Source organism: Symsagittifera roscoffensis, chromosome 6 (genome assembly GCF_963678635.1).
Source record: "Symsagittifera roscoffensis chromosome 6, txSymRosc1.1, whole genome shotgun sequence".
NCBI lineage: Eukaryota > Metazoa > Xenacoelomorpha > Acoela > Convolutidae > Symsagittifera > Symsagittifera roscoffensis.
The window spans coordinates 13,464,612-13,485,020 of record NC_087067.1 but is presented as its reverse complement, the minus strand read 5'-3'; the positions used below and the strand labels follow the sequence as shown (position 1 = coordinate 13,485,020).

General features: G+C 37.1%; 2 protein-coding genes across 2 annotated transcripts in view; both read left to right on the top strand.

Annotated features, from left to right (window-relative positions):
* Positions 1 to 20,409, top strand: part of LOC134848132 (terminal uridylyltransferase 4-like) — a 438,124-nt gene that overhangs the window by 150,658 nt on the left and 267,057 nt on the right. The window lies entirely within an intron of this gene.
* LOC134848556 (uncharacterized) overlaps positions 185 to 20,409 on the top strand; it is a 45,368-nt gene continuing 25,143 nt past the window's right edge. Inside the window, exons 1-8 of the mRNA XM_063866069.1 lie at positions 185 to 300; positions 7,696 to 7,847; positions 8,728 to 8,844; positions 9,454 to 9,564; positions 10,074 to 10,130; positions 10,211 to 10,327; positions 11,515 to 11,560; positions 12,025 to 12,163. Of these exons, the coding sequence (XP_063722139.1) occupies positions 7,784 to 7,847; positions 8,728 to 8,844; positions 9,454 to 9,564; positions 10,074 to 10,130; positions 10,211 to 10,327; positions 11,515 to 11,560; positions 12,025 to 12,163 (651 nt within the window). The 5' untranslated portion in view covers positions 185 to 300; positions 7,696 to 7,783. The remainder of the gene's footprint in view (positions 301 to 7,695; positions 7,848 to 8,727; positions 8,845 to 9,453; positions 9,565 to 10,073; positions 10,131 to 10,210; positions 10,328 to 11,514; positions 11,561 to 12,024; positions 12,164 to 20,409) is intronic.

The following is a 20,409-nucleotide window of genomic DNA, read 5'->3' as shown; positions in this document are numbered from 1 at the left end:
CAACATTTTGTCCATGATGAGTTGTTAATTTTGAAAAGGAGTCTAAAAGTCATCTTCATTGCCGCTTTAGACAAATTAAGTAGACCAGTCTGTTATGCTTATTAAGTTCATCCGTGTTTTAGAACATAACATGCATGAACGAGTTTGGAAACGGTACTGTGACTCTAGAGGATGGGGGAGTGTGTATAACTGTGATCAATGCCACTAATAAAGATCTGCCATCAGCCGACTACACTCTGGGGGTCGATTACTGGTACAAAGCATACGAACATGGGGTCTGAGCTGCGCGGCTGCCTGCAGGTTTGTTCAGTCTATGGATACCAAACGTAGAGGATTCCTATTGTAGCCCCCCCCTTCAGCCTAGAAACAAAAAACAATAGTCCCATCCCACACCTGAGGTTTCTATATTACATGGAGGAATTAAATTTCTGGGGTCGTTTGATGGGAAAAAGTCCACAAACACTCGCTATGCATGATGATGAGACAACAATTTCTCAACCCCCAAAAAAAATATTTAGTTTCTCATCAGTGGAAAGACAGCAGCTCGATAATAACCGAAAAATTTGCATGTTGTGCTTTTTTCCGTTTTTGATTAAGAAAGAGTATAAACTAATCACAAGATAGCCGGTTACTGAGGAAATGGCACAGAATGTTCTGACCACAGTCTTATAAAAACGCAAAAATGTTTTCTCAAGTTGGTTTCGTTTTTTTCTGCATGTTGTAATAAAAAATCTGAACGAAAAAATAGAACTTAGACATAACTGAGAGTCATAGTAGAACAAGTCAATTAAAAAACTGGTTTTGAAGAAAAATGACTAGAAAAACAAAAAAAATTGAAAAAAAAAGTTGTGCGGAAATTTTTTGAATTTTTATGTTTATGATTCCTAAAAGTAATTTTTTTTCAAGAAAATTAAGTTTTCATTGCTTATCTCAAGTTTAAATAAGCTGTTGCAATTAATAACTACCTTACTAATTAGCTCAATTATTTTGGATAGCTGATCTTGCGTGGAAAAAAAAATTAAAATACACCCGAAAACAATCTTCCTCCCCATTTTCAATGGTTGGAACAACAAGGATAACTGGTTGCTGTGCAAGTAGTGCCGAATGTACCGACCACGATAACTTCAGAAAAGGGAATAACAACTTCTTCAAGAAACGGAAGAATATTTTTATCTCTTGAAATCAATTCACTGTCCTTAGTTTATAAAAGATGACTGGCTCAGACAAAGAAAAATTAGAGCCAAAACAATATTTAAATTGTAGTCAAATTGAATTTTTACCCAGTTTTGTCTAAGATTATCAAATTTTTTCTGACGACGAAATGCACGATTAGATAATTGGCACTTAAAATTAGTTATTAATTGGTTTGGTGGAGATTAAACTCCAGCAATTAAAATGCATGATTCACTTGATCGTAACCATGGGAGTTTTAAAGGAAGCCACTGGATTATGCTAAGAAAGCAGTGCTTTTGAAATTACTATCAGCAATCAGTTGCGCCAAAAACTCTTAGTTCAAAACAATTATCCTTCTTTAATGAACCAAAATCGCATTCTCCTTTCTAATTTAATGCTAGGTCAAATGTCTTCATGATTCAAGTGCCTGAATCAGCAATGGTTTCTTAATGGACAAAGGTTCATTTATTACTTAGCTGGTTGATTGCTTAGTAATCTATCCTAAGTTACGAGCCTCACCTTAGGTCGTCAAGTTTTCTTGACAAACGTTATAGTAGAAACAATAGTTAGAAAAGGTATGAATTAATTAGCAGGGTGAATACAAAGCACAGCGTTATTAGATTATATAAATGAATCGAACAGCTTAAAGAAATATGCCCATGAGGGGTGGATTAATTACTATTAATTTTTCATCAATCTGTTATCTTCTAACTAACGTTGACGATTGTGTAGTACTCTCGAGTCACTCCTGGTTAAGTCCTTTTCTGTTGGGTAGTCAGCAGTATTCTTGTTCGTTTCGTCCTAGTGATTCGGGTTTCCTTATCTCGATTTATGTTTTTTATCGAAATTAGAAAGAGAATTACTTCTCTTTTTTTGGGAACAAGACAAGTTTTAAATTTTAAAAGTAAAGGCCAGTCTTTTTGGTCGTAAGCATAAACCAGCGGCTAATTCTTCTTTAAGTATTCAGGTTTCACCTGCTCCTTTAATCTTCCTTCCTCATAAGGGAATTTTCAACTAGGTTTTATTCGATTTTTTAAAATCAAATATCTTTAAATTATTAGTCCCCTTTGATTAAAACCGCAGCCTTCAGTTTGGTTGAACCGCAGGCTTCAGTCATATTGCATGTGCATCTCTGCTTAATCAAAGCAAGGAGAATTCCGGTGCAGCCGGCAAGACCTTGTTTCAAGTTAAAGTTAAAAGGGATGTGTTAGTAATCGCCGCCCTTTCAATATACTGAGCATGAAAAAATGAGAAAAATTGGACAAGTAGTGGATTTTCAAAACAAGATTTGTAGTCCTAACAAGTATAAGTCAGTCAATGTCTGATTTAGTGAAAAGAGTCTTTAATTTAAATGGCACGCTCCAATTTTGAATTGGGTCGTTAAATAAACAGTTAACAGTTTAGACAATGGTCTTTTGTCAGTGTAGTTTTTACAATACTACAACTCACCCTTTTTTGTTTAGAAAATTAAGCTGTTCGATTCTTACAGTTACCAAGGTGAAAATTAAACAATTTAAGGATTTAGTTAGAAAATTAAAAAGAACATCAAATAAAATGATTATGCATACGTTAATGGACGCAATTTAGATATGATTTTTTTTTGAAAAATTTCTTCTTGAGTTTCTTTGCAGCTTCTAGCTCCACGTTATAAGATCTGAGGATCTCTATCTTCCTCTGTGAAGCCTCTAATTTCTGCTGTAGTTTGACGATCTTTGACTTAATCTCTCTCATTTCGATTTGGTTTTAGTTGATTTGGGAAAGCAGTTATTCCCTCAAATGGGATGGTTATCTGAGTTCCCCCTGCTTTCAAAATGTAACCTTGTTCTACTGTTTTCTTTATTTTGCAGAAGTTAGTTTCTTTCTTTATTACAACTTCTGGCTGAGTTATATATTCAATCGGTATCATTGCCTTTTCCATTGTCGTCGAGTTGACGACTTTTACAAAGGATGGCAGTTTCCACCGGTTGTAGTTCTGTTTTACGGAAAACTTTAAGCTGGTTATAATTTGGGGGTTCACCGTATCCAATTTTAGTTATCTGTCCTTTGTAGTTCCAATCTTTGCTTCTGGCTGGGAAAGTTTCTGGGGTCTTTGCTTAACCCGTCGTCAATTGACATACTAGGAGAGTTTACTATCCTTTCAATTGCTTCTTCTTTCGGAGAGGCACTTTCCTTTTGAACTGCTCGGGTGCGGGGTCAGCATTTCTGCAGTACCAATTCATAATTAGGTCATATTCCATTTTGCTAAACATCAGTATAAAATGAGTAATATATTCAAAATCCCGACTTACATTCGGATTCTAGGGATATTATGATGAAGGACATTTATAAATGTGTAAAGTGGTATATCTAAAAGAAGAAAAGTATAACCTTGTGGTTTCACAAAAACCCACCGCGGAAAACAAATGAAGAAAGGCGATCATGGTGTTTGTTAAAGACAGGAAAAAAATAAATAAAGAATTTTAAAACATTGAGTTAAGCTCAAATATTAAACTTATGTAGCTACAGTAAAAATGGAAATTTGGGCCTTAATTAACCCCTAATCCTAAATGTATGTCCACCTGGGTCCTGGGTTCATCCACCGGCTTACCATGGGATCCCTTTTTGTAGGAAAGAGGGACTAGAAAAAACTGAGGGGCGGAGTATATAATATAGCAATAATGAAACGAGAGTTTTGTGTTTATTGTTATTTGAAAAGATATATATGTTGTGAGTGGATTTCTGAAATCTTGATGCCTTACCAAATGAAGGAGTGTAGAAGAATCGTAAATGAACATCTTTTTGTGGTGAAGGATTAAATCCAGGGGTCGGAAAAATCATAAGGGATTTGACATAAGGGATAGATTTTTGCTGTACTAGGGAGGCATCTTGAGCAAATTGTGATACCTTGATGGCAATCGGTAAGGTGTCGATAACTTGCCATACTTTTGGTCTGGGTATTTCCCCAACCTGCACTTTTAACCATTTTTTCGCATGAACAACCAAGGGAATAATGGGAAAAAGATCGGTTTTAATGTGGGACCTGGCAAATGGGGCAAAAAAATTGTCCATATTTTGAAAAATGAGCTAGGATTTGGTCATGGCAGTCTATGCAAATGAAGTGTGGTGGATGGTGTGGCTGGTTTTTAGGTTGTTTCTTGAGTTTGGATTTTTTTAAGTAGCAGATCGGCCATTCAAGAGTGGGTTGTGCTATGGTTTTCCGAAAGTACTGTAAAATTGGCTGGGAAAAATAAGGTAAGTTGTGGAAATAAAATAATAGGTCTTACATTCGTCAATTTTTTTCGAAATTTAGGACGTGAACATCTTGTCGGCATATTGGGCATGAGAAGTTGTCAAAAATCAGTTTGGCTTTGGACATGATTCTCTTCCGTGAAATTTTCTTAACTGAATGGATGGTTTTAATTCCAGACAAACAGGGCATTCGTTTGCCATTGTATTAAAGGAATAAATGCCCAAAAGTTATCAAAATCAATTTTTAAAAAACAGATAGGGGAGATGTTTTTACTTTATTAATGCAATTATTGCATACCGTAACATATGTTTGTTTAACTTTCATAGGTTTTGTTTATTTCTGGATAACACTAATTGGTTGCAGATATTACAGACATCGCATTCTGTCATATTAATTACATGAATAATCTGCCTGCAAAAGGGGCGAGGAATTTTTGCGAATGATGCACTAGCTCTTAGCTTGAGTTTATTATAATAATTTACGCAAACTAAATGTGGTGGTTGTGGAGGTAAATTCTTATGTAGTTTTTTCATTTGATCACAAACTTCCAAGCATAGGGGACATTCAGTTGTCATTCTCCGTCTTTATTCAATCTGATCTAGATCTCAGGGAATGGGAAGTGTTAGGCCTTTTGCAAGACATAGTATAAGATGCCAGTATTTGTTGCTTGGTTTAATAATGGTGCTCTTCCGTGAAGTTTTCTTAACTGAATGGATGGTTTTAATTCCAGACAAACAGGGCATTCGTTTGCACTAGTATTAAAGGAACATAGTTTTTTTCGCAGTGTAACGCAGTGTTTTTGAAATTACTATCAGCAGTCACTAGCACCAAAAACTCTTAGTTCAAAACAATTATTTTTCTTTAATGAACCAAAATCACATCTTCCTTTCTAATTTAATACTAGGTCGAATGTCTTCATGATTCAAACGCCTGAATCAGCAATGGTTTCTTAATAGACAAAGGTTCATTTGAAACCAACGCAAAAAATCCACAAGTAGAACCACATCAAGATGCAGCAAAAGACGTTCTAAAACATCGGTGTTTTTATTCAAATCAGAGATCTGACCCAAAAATGCAGGCATGATGACAAAATCATTCTTATTTCGCTTGAAGCAGCAAAAAAAATAGGTTCATTGTTAAAACTTGGCCTTCACTGAAGTTTGATTTTATCCAGTTTGAAAAGAATATATAACGCTTAAAAAGTACAAAAATTAGACCTGCGTTTTTGCAGTTAAAAGTAGACGACCACTGAAAAAAAATTTTTTTTTTGAGGATGAGAAAGCTCATAGAAAAAAAACACTAGAAAAAACACCATTTGACCCGCCGACGTAACATATTTCTATTCTTCTGTATACTCAACTTTCTTGCGGTAGTGAACGAACAAACTGAACCATTAATCTACTCGTCTTTTAAAACCAAAAACAAATAGCAGTATATTTGCGCAATCCGATAATGGAAGGAAAAACAATCAGGTTTGAAGCCCTTGCAAATTATCGTGGATTTGAAAAATTTTAAGCTTATATAACCGCGTTGTAGAAAGTTACAAGAATGTGTAAAGGCGTCGTAGAAACAGAGGACGCTTTTTTCATTTCACTCTGCAAATAGCACATATTTTGGGAGCTGGAACTGGACCCTACTAAACAAAGCAGATTAAAAAAAGTACCTCTTTGATATAACCTTCAAATTTTAGTTCGCCAAGTCTTGCCTTATTGATGAGTTTTGATCATTTTGTTAGTCATCTCTAGTTGAGACAATCAACCATAACCATCCATGGAGAGAAAATGGCTGTTTCTTCAAATTTTGTGAAAACAAGACAAAAAAATCTATGAACGGGCGAGAGACGACAAAGAATTTTTAAAAAGCTTAGCATAGAGCCTCCCAATAGGGAATGAATTCCACTTATCGAACTAAACAAATTGAAGTTTTTTTTTCAGCTCATGTAAAAACGAGGATGTGACTGAGAAAAAAATTGCCCGAATCTAAGCAAAAGCTGCCAATTGAAAAAAATCAATATTGACAGGTTCATTTTGGGGACAATTGCTAAAATAAAACCATTATAACGCTGCTTGATTAATAATGCTTGTAACACTTTGTTTTCTAGTTTGCTTGCTGTTTTTCTGTATCTTTTCAGTAGCAGAATCTGAATAGTTTCTGATAAAATGTTTTTGTCGGTACTAATTATTGCTTGGTGCCAATAATCGAGCGCTCTACAAATCGTCGCTTTTGTCGAATTTTACCCTTTATCAGTTTCCACCAGTTGTAGTTTTCGATGAACGGTGGCCTCGCCGTTGTGTGCTAGTGCTCATTTATGTTTTTCAGACAAAATTGAGATCTTTGAAAAGTTCGAGCCTTTTTTTCTAAAATCAGTAAAAATAAAAACAAAAACCGATTAAAACGAAGGTTTTAGGATGCAAATAGTTTTGTATCCTAAATTAAAGTTATGTTTCAATCTTATTAGTTAACCAAATTTTTTTAGCCCTTTTCAAAGTCCAACGAAGCTGTGAAGAGTAAATTTTTCAAATTTCTTAGCGCAAAATTTTCAAATTGAGGTTATAAATAAAAATTAATAAAAAGAAAAACGACATTTGGCCATCAAACAAAACATAAGCTTTTCACAACAAAATTTCAAAATTTATTTTCTTTCTTAAGCTTTGTTGGAATAAATAAGAGGCTTTCTTTGATATGATCTTATCAGCAAATTACTCGGTAATTTCGGAACAATCATTGATATACTATAAAGAGCCACAAATGGTCTGTTTTAAGAGTAAAATTTAGGCACATTTTTGTTTAAAAAAACTTGCACCATATCAATTGTACCAGATTAATTTTGTCTTGGTTTTTTGTCTAATGCCTACCCAATTTGAGAAAAACGCTTAATAAAATTATATTCGGTTTTGTGGTAATAATTTAAACCTGCACTTTACAATCCCCATATTTTTTTTTTAAAAAAAAGGTAATTTTGTGACAGATGGAATGATTGAGTGTCCTTCATAATTAAATAAGTATCAAAAAGGAATTGATAACAACAACAACAACAACCTATCCAACTAATTTTGGACCCCGTAAACACCTAAACACGTTTAGAGGGGAGGATGTTAACTTGGTTCTAAGATGGGAATTTTCAGCCAATCAGAATCGAGCATTTTACATACAGCGCTTAACAAATTTAACCTAAATTCAGCGCTGGGGTGGAGGATCTTAACTTGGTCTATTTGGGGGGGGGGGGGGGGGGGGGGAGAGGATGTTAACTTGATCCCTAATTTTTAACAACCTATCCAAATGAGTTTTATTAGACATGAAGCTATCGCTCAAGTGGATGGCCAGGTCATATTGTGTTGTGACGATGCGCGATTGGATGGCCAGCCATGTAACAAGGGTCCAATGTCGCAACTTCAAACCTTCCAGATGCAGATTGCAACTCAGCAATGTGGAACAAGATGCAGTGGTTTGTAGTAAAAAACTACAATTAAGTTTTATACTAATCATATCGATAATATTTTGTTTCCAAACGATATCTAGTTCAGCGATAATTATATAAATTTACAACAAATAAGTCTAACTAATTGTATGTGAGAACATCATTAGGCCAGCACTGCCCGTTTTCAGGTGTATCATGCATTATTTTAGGATCCTGAAATATAGCAATATACTAACCCAAAAGTAAAACAAAAAAAAAACAAAAGTAACCCAAAGTAACTCAGTATAACACACGAGTTGGACTGGCAAAAAGCCGAAACTTTGAAATGACCACAATTAAGGTTTGGTCGTTTCTCTTTTTTGGTTACCAAATGAAGCTAGGGGGGTTACTTATTTGTAATGTCACTGTAAGATTTCAAGGTGACTTTCTCCTTTTCTGGTAGCAGAATTTTCCCAGAAATGAGCTTCAATCATAAGAAATTATTACAAATTTTAAACCCTTTTAAAATGAGGGTCTTAATTCCCATCAATTAAAATGGCCATTTTATTCCCATCAATTACAGCGGTAACTCATTCTAAAAAACGCAAAGATTCTGAACGCTTCTTTTCTCGACACTTCTTTCTTGACATTTTTTGAAGTATGTGTTTGGAACCCGAATCACGAGAGGCGAGCTCTAATATAATACGATACACTCGGCATATTACGAGTGATCTTTATAAACCGGATAGAGCGTGAGAAAAAACCCTCTCAACTCTATTCTTCTTTTAAATGGTCCTTCTCAGGCAGTTAAATGGTCGGATTTATTAATTCGTGAATCACACGCTTGGGACAGTAACTAGAGTGCCCTGTCTTTCTAGCTCGGCTTAAAGATGGTTCGACTTGCTGAACATGAATGCTGTTTTTTCAGACCGGAAGCATGATTTGATCACTGAGATGTGCACAGAGTGTGGCACTGACTACGACTGCTACTTCGGCATGAAGTGTGCGGCTGGCCGATGCATGCCACCAGTCGAAGGATCTACTGGTTAGTTTGGTTAATATTAAGACCCTTTATCAACGAGGGAAAGGACCAACATACGAGCTGTGCAGCTCAACACGGCGACCGTTATGGGTCTAGCATCTCCTTTACTACCCCCCCCCCCCCCCTAGGGTACCTAGTAACGAACTGCCACCCCTATAAAGAAATAATTCAAGGCTTAAGTGTATGTAAATTTATTAACTAGTAACGAACCCCCCCCCCCCCCCTTTATAAAAGGGGGATGGGATTAGTTACAGAGATCCCGGGACTTTTTACTAATTCCTCCCAAACTTGGGCAAATAAGCACTTAACTGCTGACTCGAATGCGTTGCTTAAGCTAGATTGTGGTGACTTTTTGATTTCGGTCAATTACATTCTTGATTTTTGTTCTGTGACTCTAACTTTTGAGATTTCCGAATTCGGGCGGAATAAAAATACATTTTTGGTTCCCTGCTATTTTTCACATTTAAAACTTTTGTGCACACGGTCTATTTGTCTTGAAAATTAAAAAAAAACCTTTCTCACCCATTTACAAATATGCTTTGTCCTATGCTTGTTCAAATTAATATTTTCACTTATGATGAGATCAAACTTTGAATTGGTTGTCTGCTTCAGGAGCAGATCGGCTAAAGATGGTGTTCAGTGATAGTGCTAAGAAGCAGCACTGTCCAGGTGCATTGCATCAGCTGCAGACATGCCCTCTGATCTCTCATTCACTCAACCCAGGTGAGCCAACTATCGGGACGAACTCAAACTAGGCCGAAAATAAAGAAAATTTATAATAAACTGAAACAAATCTGAAAAAGTATTTAGAACTAAGACTCATTTTTCAAGAAACAAATGGTTGTAAAGAGAACAAAAAGAGGTTTTTGCATTTTTTTTTTTGACAATTTTTCTTGGCAACGAGTTGTGATGTTTTTCTTTCAATAAATGCTTTCGGTTTTTCTGAAACTTTGAGGGGTTAATAAGCGCCGAAAAATCATTTTCAGTCAAAATTTTCAATAAAAATTCCATAGGGCCAAAATTAAGTTTCAAAAAGTCGTTTTTGGCTGTTCGAAAAATTTTCAGAATTTTTGTTTGGAATACTGCCATTCCTTCCATAAATCTTATATCCAGCCCTGTAGAGTATTGAGAAAAATTTGACTTAAAAAATGTTTGTTTGAAAATGGCTCGATTTCTTTTGGTTTTTGCCATTTTATTTTCTAATTTTAGTGTTCTAAAAATTCTAATTTCAGACCGGTTGCCGACGTGTGACGATGAAGTGAAGCAAATTCGGGATCCATTCACTATTGGTAAGTAAAGCCCAATTCTCAATTAGCCGAATCATATTTTTTTGTCTCAATAAGAGTAACTAAGTTTGAAAATGTTCCAGTTCGTGGAGTGTCTGATTCTTGCACTTTCGACTCAAATGCCATCATGTTTGCGGATTCAGAAGGTCAATGTCCCTGCGGATTGATCTCTAAACACGGAAAGTGCTTCGAACCAGACCGTAAGTATCTGAAATGGCGCTGATCTCAAAGCACAAGGCCCAAAAGACTTGAATTTTTCACCCAATCAAAAAATGTGTTGTTCCGTCCATTGAAAATAGAGAGGAACTTTGCATTCCTGTGTGTTATAGTATTTTTTTAGTTTCCACGCAAAATCAGGTACCACAAATAATTATTGGAATGAAACGAGTAATATTAAAGCCTTTTCAGGCGTGATACAAACGACATTAAAAAATATGAGTCAATTTTCTCAGTGTTGAGAAAACCTTATTGAAGATTTTTGGTCTACTTTCGAGCGAAGATGTTGAAAGAGTATGTTTGTTTTGTTTTTCAACCAAAAGCATTTACCACAATAATCCTAAAGGTGGAGTGATTTCTGATATATCGTATTAAAGCTTTTTTAGTACTGATTCAAACGACATCAAATTTTTTCAAAAAGCCCCAGTGTTGTAAAAAACCGGTATGAAACTTTTGAGTTTTAGTCAAATTTCGAGCAAATAGAGCAAGTGAGCAGGCTTAGTTATAGAAAGATAAGCCATGAAACTTAAGTTTTTCCAGTAAAATTGGTTTTTCAGCGGCATTTTAGGAATAAAAAACTTCAAAATTTCAAAATAGTTTCAGCAAAAAAATAGAAAAAAAATTGGGAAAATTTATTGAATTTCTGTTTGTTTTCTTTTTCTTGTCATTTTCCAACAAAAACCGTTGTTAGATTTGCCTATGTTATTCTGACTGTCGAATAAGCCTAAATTTTAATTTTTCTATATTTCCTTTCATCACACCACGCACAAAAAAAACAACACTTATTTGAGAAAAAAGCATGGAAAAAACTGTTTATGTATATTTTTAAGAATAGGTTTGGAACATTCTGTGCTCTTTGCACAGCAACCGGCTATCCTTGTTATTTCTCAAAATTCGTAGAATCGCCATAATTTTCTCGGTAGATTTTTAGACTACATATGATTTGCTTATATAACTTTATTTCTCCATCGAAGGACAAGTAAGCCTATTCCCATTCTAACACAAAAAAGACAATTCTAACGTTAATTTTCTTTAAGATTCTTGCAGTAATCTGTTTTTTTTTTCAAGAAATTAAATATTTATTTGCCCAAAAATCTGAATTTTTTTCTCAATTTTCCTCAGTTTCCTTCTCTTAAACATACAAATTGAAAGTTCGCTTCTGTTATTTTAGTTCCAAGCGATGATCTTTATGACCTGTTCTACCCTTGCAACGAAATGTGAGTTCTTCTCTTTTTGCCCAAATTTAGATCTTTCTGGAATTTTGTGCGTAAGCGTCCAAAAAAGGACAGCTGTCTTATGTCGTTTGTACAGCCATTTAAAAATGCGACTAAGTTCAGCTGTCCATTTTTTACAGAAATAGACGAAAAAAGTTTTATATAGCAAACTAAAAAGTAAAGTAACTTTTACGTAGTAAATTACCATTGACATAGCAAAATTTGATCTATTTGGGGGATGAGTGTGGGGGTTGCTAATTATTGGGTTTTCAGCTGGGCGCCTTGTTAAGCGAGTACAAATAACTTAATCTACTATGTAGGGGGTCACTTTAGTCAAAAATCTGATCGAGCGAGTACAGATAATTTGATCTACCATATGTGGGTTGGGGGCGTGGGGGGCTAACTTTAGTCAATAATTTGATCTTCCATATGGGTGTTAACTTGAGTTCGGCTGGGTGTGAGTTTAGAGTGAGAGGGTTCATAGAGGATGTGATTGATACCAACTACACTGGTGCAGCTGATTGCGAGGCAAACCCACTCGGCGCAATGATGAACGGCGAAGACTGTCCTTTCAACGCAACCACGAAGCTCTTGTTTGCATTGCCTGTGAGTTTTCCTATCAGTTTCCAACAAGCTAGAAAAAAATCAAGTCAATTAAAATAATTTCTCTAGAAAAAAAACTTTTTCAAAACTAAACTTTCTTGACAAATCATTAGAAGGCCAAACTGAGTTTTTTGGGAAATGTAAGCGGATTCCGCACAAAGGACGCTTCCTTTCTTGTTCTTTTGTTCTTTCATTTTCTTTGATCGTTCCGAAAAAACTTTCACAAGATTAAAGACTTTTCACTAGATTCTTGAGACATACAAACACCAAACTGAGCGCCTATCCAGTGCATAGTTTAGCTTCGTATTGATTTAAGTTTCCATTTAAGATTTATTTCAAACTTAGTTTGTTTCAACTATTTTTTGTGAATCCCTGTTTCAATAAAATAATTTCTGAGCAAACTCCGATAACAAGCAAATTCTCAAGACAGGTTTGCTTATTGCGGGGTTTTCAACCCGGGTTAACAGAAGACAGTGCTCATACAACTTCATAATATACAGCAGGGATATCCGGTTACTGTTCAAGTAGCACAGAATGTTCTGACCATAGTCTTAAAAATACAAAAAAGGTTTTTTCCCCAGAACTTAGGCATTTTCGACAGTTATAAAAGAAGGCAAATTGGAAAACAGTTTTTCAAGAAAAATGAATAAAAAAAACAAGAAAATCTCAAAAAAAAGAAAAAAATTCAAAATTTTTTGATTCTCAAAATGGCGCAAACAAAATCCATAAACTATCTATCTTTACTTGAGTGAAACTAAGTTTTTACGGCTTATGTTAAGCATAATCAAGCTATTTTAAACATGCTCGCTCACCTTTTTTGCTCGAAATAAGACTAAAAGGTAAAATTTTCAAATAAGTCTCTCTCAGCGCAACATTTTTTAAATATTTTTAATTGTCGTTCAAATCTCGACTGAAAGAGCTTTAGTATGATATATGACTCAGTAATTTCCAAAGATTATTTTCGTCGACTGATTTTGAGTGGAAAAGAAACAAAAAGAAAACATGCCAGAAAACAAAGTTCCATATAGAAAAAACTTCTAGAAAAGACCCGGTTTATTGAATAAATGAAGCGTATAAACACTCGCTCATTAAATGCTTTACAACCAGTCTCAATTAAAAAAAACATGGCAATAACAAGACAGTAAAGGAGGGGCGCAATAACAATTTTCCGTAAAGAGCGGGGTTGTATAAAATAGTTTTTAGATAACAATAGTATAATAGTATGATTATACTATAATACTAATATATAAAAGTGTTTTCTTTGCAAACTTTTATATAAATTAGAAGCAAAACATAGAGTTTTACGATTTTTATTTCTGTGCCCATTTAGAACCAATTGTCTGATGTAAGGTAATGAGATCGATAGTTGGAGTGCTGTGGCATTAGTATAAAAAAATTTGATTGGTTAACATGTAATTGAACAACTTTACAAAAATTTCAAAGTTGTATAATTTTTTAAATTTTACGATAAAGTTACGGTCCCCGAAAAGAGCTGAATAGCTAATTTGTTGGGCCTCTTTCTTGTAGATACAATTTGTTGCTGAAATTCTTGATGAAAACGATTTTTCTATTTATTGTGTTTCAGTAGTAAATCACTGCCCAGGACATCTATAAGCATGCAAAATACAAATTATGTTCGAGCGCTATTCAAAAATGTCTTTGAAAAGCGCTCGAACATAACTTGGGTTCTTCAAAAATACTTGAACCTCTAGGTTCGAGTACACAGATCTACATAAGCACATAAAAAACCAACTTATGCATACAAAAATTTATGCTTGTTCAAAGATCGAATAGTTTTTGCGCCTCAAATCGACAGAAAAATTTTTGAGGCATTTTGAAAATTTCGTTAGGAAACAATCTCAATTTTTTGTTAAAAATTGTCCTTCACACACTTTTACATGAGAAAAATATTGTATCACTAGCATATGCTCAAAGAAAAGCTTTATGGAATTATGAAGCATTTTTTTTGTCAAATGGGAAATTTTGATTCAGCATTCACAAAAATCTCAATTTTCATTACGAGGCCAAACTGTGCATTTTGTGCATTGTAAGCGGATTTCGCAACAAGGACGCTCCCTTTGTTCTTCTTTTGTTCTTTAATTGTTTTTGATTGTTCCGACAAAATTTTAACATGTTTAAAGACTTGGCTCTGGAACCCAGGAACATACAGACACAAAATTGTGCTCCTATCCAGTGCACAGTTTGGCCTCGTAATGTTGAAATTTCGACTTTTTTTTCATTTTGACGTAGCATTACCTTGATGCCCTGGACATCTCAATTTTTCGAATCGTAAAATTAAAATGTACTTGTATTGCAAGGTTAGTAAGTTACTGCATCAGTAAAACGAAAACGGTCGGAGCAGATTGGCTAACCAAAACTCATTATTGCATCATTCGATTATTTTGTCGTATGACAATTAGGATCTGCTTAACAATCTCTCCCCCCTCCCCCTATTGTATCTACTAAATAATCTCCCCCTTTTCTTGAAACTGGGGGGGGGGAGATTGTTAAGTAGATCCGACAATTAGTCTCGGGTTTTGAAAATATTTTATTGAAAGCGTATTTTTTACTACAAAGACAAAAATGGAACAAAAATGAAATGAAGTGATCATTTTCATGACCCGGTTAATTTTATTTTTATTAAAATAACTGAACAAAAAATCAATTCTTTAAATCTTTGAGAAGACAACAAAATTAGAGAGTATGTGAATCTATTCACTGATCTGCGAACAATTACTGACACATCGGTTTATTAAAAGTATCTCGACATTTTTCTTTTAGTGCTTTTTCAATTCATTAACAAGCTGTTTGAAACAATGATAGCTACCTTTTATCCTGAAGTGTAAATGAACGCACACTGATCTTATTTTTATATGGGTAGTTTTTTTAGAAAAAGTCCTTAAATTTGTTCACTCTTATTTTCAAAAAATGGACTTTGATATTTATAGTTCCGAGTGACAAGCAAAATTCGATAATTTTGAGTTGTTGCAATTTTAGTAGGATTCATTGAAAATCACTGTTTAACCAATCTGCAAGAAAAAGGTCTTCTGAGTCAAGAAAATTATTTTGAAGTTTACAATATGTTTATCATAAAAATTTTATACTTTTTGTAAGCTGTCAGTTTCAGATTTGACAAGATGAACTTAGTCTCCCTGCCTGACAAGATGAACTTAGTCTCCCTGCCTGATTCATTTCCCTTCTCCCCCTGGATGTGTTCCTGGTTGTTCCGCCCCCTGGATGGTTTCGATCATAACTCCTCCCATTTTGTCTACTGGCTTTCTCCTTCTAGTACTCCTCCTGGTTCCCGAGCTTTCACTTTGGCTTCCTGATTCAACTTCCTCCTCCTGACTGCTATTTACAAGACACTCCCGCGCCGCTAACGCTGGACGTTCCTGGCTTTCCTTCAATTGTTTACTTTGGCCCCCTTTTCCTTGCTTAGCTCTTGTCACTCTGGATCTAGCTTTAGCTCCCGTTCCTCCTCCCACTCCTGTCGTACTGCCGCTTGGGCCTTGTCCCGCTGCAATTGCCTCGCGCCTAGCTAGCAATTCTACCGGTAGTCGTACCGGAATGTTTAATGGCAGATTGTCTTCCGTATCCGAACTGTCGGACTCGAAGGTGGCTAATTGGACTGTCTGCGTGGTCTTAGCTCGTTTTGATTTCGGGCTCACTACTGCCCCTCTTTTTGCGCTCGCTAGCATATCCTTGAGCGTGGCCGGCTTCCGTTTCTTGGGAAGGTCATGTTTCGGTTTTGATGCCACTGCACTTTTCCTAAGAACGGATCCGTTTTTAAGTTTAAAAGTATGTTCGGATTCAGAGATTACGTTTGACTTTAGTAATTTATACCGATTTAGGGTCTTGCTGGTAGTACGCTGGTATAGATTTCGTCCTTTTCCACTCCCCTGGATGTTAGGTCCAGTGTCTCCACTCCCTTGGGTGTGTGGGGCAACTTCCGATTCCCCCCTTGGACATGCGTCCATTTGTTGGTCACTATCCAGCGTGATAGGGGCCCTTCGCAAGGCTGGAGCGTATGTTAGATCCGACCTCTCCTCCCAATTTGAATGCTGAGGGAATGCAACTTTGCTCAACTCAGGATCATTTTCGTCTAAACACAAACATTTTTGTTTTAGGACGTTGTTCCAATTCAAATTCTTCAAACTTGGTTTTTTCGTTAGATTTCGTAAAACAGTATTGGCCTCCCTGCCGTGGTGAGCTTCAAAAGGCGTTAATTTAGTAGTTGCATTTTTGGAGAATCGTAGAGCGCCTAGTGCTTTATCGACCATAGATTCTAGAGATTTATGTTCTTTTTCTGTCGCATATGTTAAGACAAAATTTTTCAAACTTCCTATCGTCCGTTCAACGGACCCCGTGCCTCGATGGTCATTTACTGGGGAGTACATTAGCTCGATGCCTTCCTCGTTACAGAAGCTTTTAAATTTATTAGATGCCTTCCATGATGCGATATGTACTTAACAAGGAACTTTAAGACCTTATCTGACGTATTAGTAGTAGTAACCATTGCTGACGGCCACCTTGAGAATCGGTCCGTAGCAACCAAAACATATTTCTTAGTTTCATTCAAATAATTTATCGGCCCCCAGAAATCCAACTGTAAACATTCATTGGGTTCCCTTGGTTCTGGGACCTTTCCCATGTCTCCCTTGGGTAATAACGGTTTCAGGTTCTTACCCGCTTCCGTGCATTGCTGACAGTACGTGGCCTTTGCTGCCAAACTTCGGTACATATAAGGGTACCAGACGTCCCGAGCTGCTTCGAACATGTTTCTTTTACCATGATGGTAATAGTGTATCCGTGATTCAACTGGGACTTGTAAGGGTAAAGGGATGACCAATCGTCCGTCCAACCACACACAATCGTCCCGTAACGACAGATCGTTAGCATATTGAGCCCAGTGTTTCCCAATCTTCAGGAGTTCTTCCTTCAAGTTAGTCTTCTTCTCCAATGCTTCTTTCACTCGTAACAAGTTTACATCCGCTGGTATGTTCGAGGCAACAAATTCTAAGTTAAAAAGTTCTGGTAACGATTGAGACTTCTTAATAACCTTGCAATCACGGGGAATGATGGACATAATTTGCTGATTCGGATTAACAGTAGGAAAAAGCTCGCCTGGAAATTTCGAAGGTATGGAAAGTACTGTATTAACTTTTGAATCCCGCGTGTTTTTAGTAATTGCAATAATTTCAGGGTTAATGATAGTTATTTCATCGCTACTCAATAAGTTTTCGTCTAGTCTAAGTGGAGAGTTGATCTGAGGTTGTAGTATATTCGGATTGTTAGTTTGGGAATCGATTGTAACATTTTCAACATTTTCAATTTCAAATACTGGGAAAGAACAATTAGAGTCGCTATCCATTTTGTTTGAGTGTTTTGATTTAGGCAAATTTAACCGTCTTCCAAGGGAACAATATATAGAGCACACTGAATGTCCCTTGGATTTCTTTGATTTACGCAATATGCAAATTGATCGTTTCCTATTGGTCGCTGTCTTCACGCATGACTTTCCGCCCTCAACCGTCGCTGGTTGTATGCATGTTATTCGTTCTCGCTTGTGATTGGATGAAAATCGTTTAGACTGTTTAGAACCAGTTTCTTCAGTATTTTGATAATTTCGTTTACCAAGGGGTTTTAATTCCTTTGAAAAACCAAGGGATTTTCTGATCGAAGCGATTTTTGCCACGGTGAACAAATTATCATATTGACTTATCGGTTTAGGGGGTTCGCTAGGATGCCTTGACAAATAATCTGCCAATCCTATCTTGGCGCCCGGTTTGTGTTCTATTACAAAGTCAAAAGGAATCAGTCTGTCCAGCCAACGTGTTAGTCTTGAAAAAAGTGTTTTGTTTTTCTTGTTATTTCCGTTAAGTAATGAAATTAAAGCCTTATGATCGGTAATGACTGTAAATGATCTTCCTAGGATGTAATTTCTGAAATACTCGGCCCCCCATACCACCGCCAGCATTTCCAGCTCGTTGGTGGAATATTTTTTCTCGGCTGCGTTTAAGAATCGTGATGCAAAAGATATAGGGCGCCACCCTTCTGTACCCAATTGCTCTAACACCGCTCCAAGGCCGTTGTGACTTGCATCGCAAACAACTATAATGTCCTTATGAATATCAAAGTGTTTTAATTCAACGATGTTCGCTACCCCCACTTTAATATTTTGGAAAGCATTTTCACATTCCGCGGTCCAGTTATACTCGTTTTTCTTGCTGAGGAGTGGCCTTAATGGAGCTGACATCTCCGCTATTGCCGGTAAATATTTATGCAAGCTGTGGATTGAGCCCATAAATGACTTTAGTTGCGTTACTGTTTTAGGAGCTTTTAGTGCGTCTATCGGCGATGTTTTTCGTTTAAGAGGCGTGACCCCCGTTTCGGTTATACGATGGCCAAGCCACTCGCATTCGCGTTTCGCAAACTCGCATTTAGGTAACTTCAAGGATATATTTTCGTGGTTTAGTTTCCGGAGGATCTTTTCAACCAAGGAGATATGTTCTACTTCCGTTCCCTTGGTTGTAACCAAAATGTCATCAATGAACGCGTTCGCTTGTGGGAATTCGTTCAAGATTGAGTCCATTACTCGCTGGAACTCTGCCGGCATTGACGTTAGCCCGTAAAACCCTGTTCGGAAACGGTAAGTTCCTGTCGACCGTCCGCCCACCAAAGAAAAATTACAGTGCACGCTTGTCTCTTCACTAAGCGGTAGTTGCCCATACGCGTACGTTAGGTCCATCGTAGTAAAGTACACCTCCCCTTGTTTTTTCTCGGATATAAGTTGTCCTATTGTATCTACAAGTTCTTCTATATTTGGCATCTGATATTTGTTTTTATGCACTTGTTTGTTAAGTTCTCGTGATTCCAATGCTAATTTTACGGACCCGTCTTTTTTCACGGTGATGACGATCGGAGAAACAAAATATCGATCCGAACACTCTTTCAATTTTTCTATGTGTCCCTGAGTTAATAGCTTATCAATTTCTTTGTCCACTTTTTCTTGGAGCGTTACCGGCACTCTCCGTCCCTTCTGCTGCACTGGTACAAGATTTTTGAAAAATTCCGCTTGAACTTTGTAGTTCCTAATTTTTCCAACTCTAGTAAAAAGTTTTGGGAATAGCTTACTGAAGTATGACTGCCATTGATCCATCTGCTCCTCCTCTGGTTCATCGTGTCCCTCCTTGCATGAAATGTCCTCCGCCCCCTGGATGTTCATGACCTCCCCCCTTGGATCTGCTTGCATCAACTGTAGTCCAAGTTTACCCATCAAATCACGTCCCACGATGGACGGTCTGGTCCCCCCAATGACTCGGACTTCTGCTGTCGTCTTCCAGCCGTTTGATGCTAACTCGAGTTCCATTCTGCCCAACATCTTGATCCGATTGTTACTGTAATCTCGAAATTCGTCATCGTCAGTGTTATCCTGCTTCAAGTTGATTCCCGCTCTTCCCACTGTTCTTCTCAAATCTTCTAGTGTTAGAATGGATATCGGCGATCCACTGTCGATCCAAATGTTCATCGGGTGCCCATTAATGAATACTTTGAGTTTAGGCCCGGCAACTTTCAACATCGTTTCCTTCTTCCGTCGAATTGCCATAACCATGTAATCGTCCGAACTTTCTGACGACCAGCTGTGATGTTCTCGTTTGACGAAACCAACTGAACTTGCCGCAGCTTGGGGCTCCACGTCATCCGAGGGTGTATCTTCCTCGTCGAGAAACTCATCCCCTTGGATCAATCCAACCGGTTGTCCCCCCCTGGATTGTCGTTTTCCTCGGCAAGTCCTCTCAAAGTGCCCAATCTTCTTGCAGAAGTTGCATGTGACGGCTCTTGCTGGGCATCGTTGTCGGTGTTCTGGGGTGAAATTCGGTTGATCGCAGTTGTAACATCTGCGCTCTTGCACTCGATCTTGTGTTCGACCTCCTCCACGATTTGGATACTGACCCCGTCCCCTTGGCATTCCTCGTCCCCTGGATCCGCGAATATTGCTGACTGGTTCCGTTTTAATCTGTAGAGAACCCCCTGGCGATGGATGCGCCATTCCCGTGGAACCGGATACGGCCCCCTTGTAGCTCCTTGCGTATTTGTCTCCTCTTTCGTATGACATTGCGATTCGCAATGCTTCTTCCGGGGTTTTGGTTTCCCTACACAGCTCGTTCTGCGCGTCCCTGTTCCTCATGTTGAAAATAAAAATGTCTCTCACCATTTTCCGCTCCTGGGTGCCCAAGTTGCATCTTGCC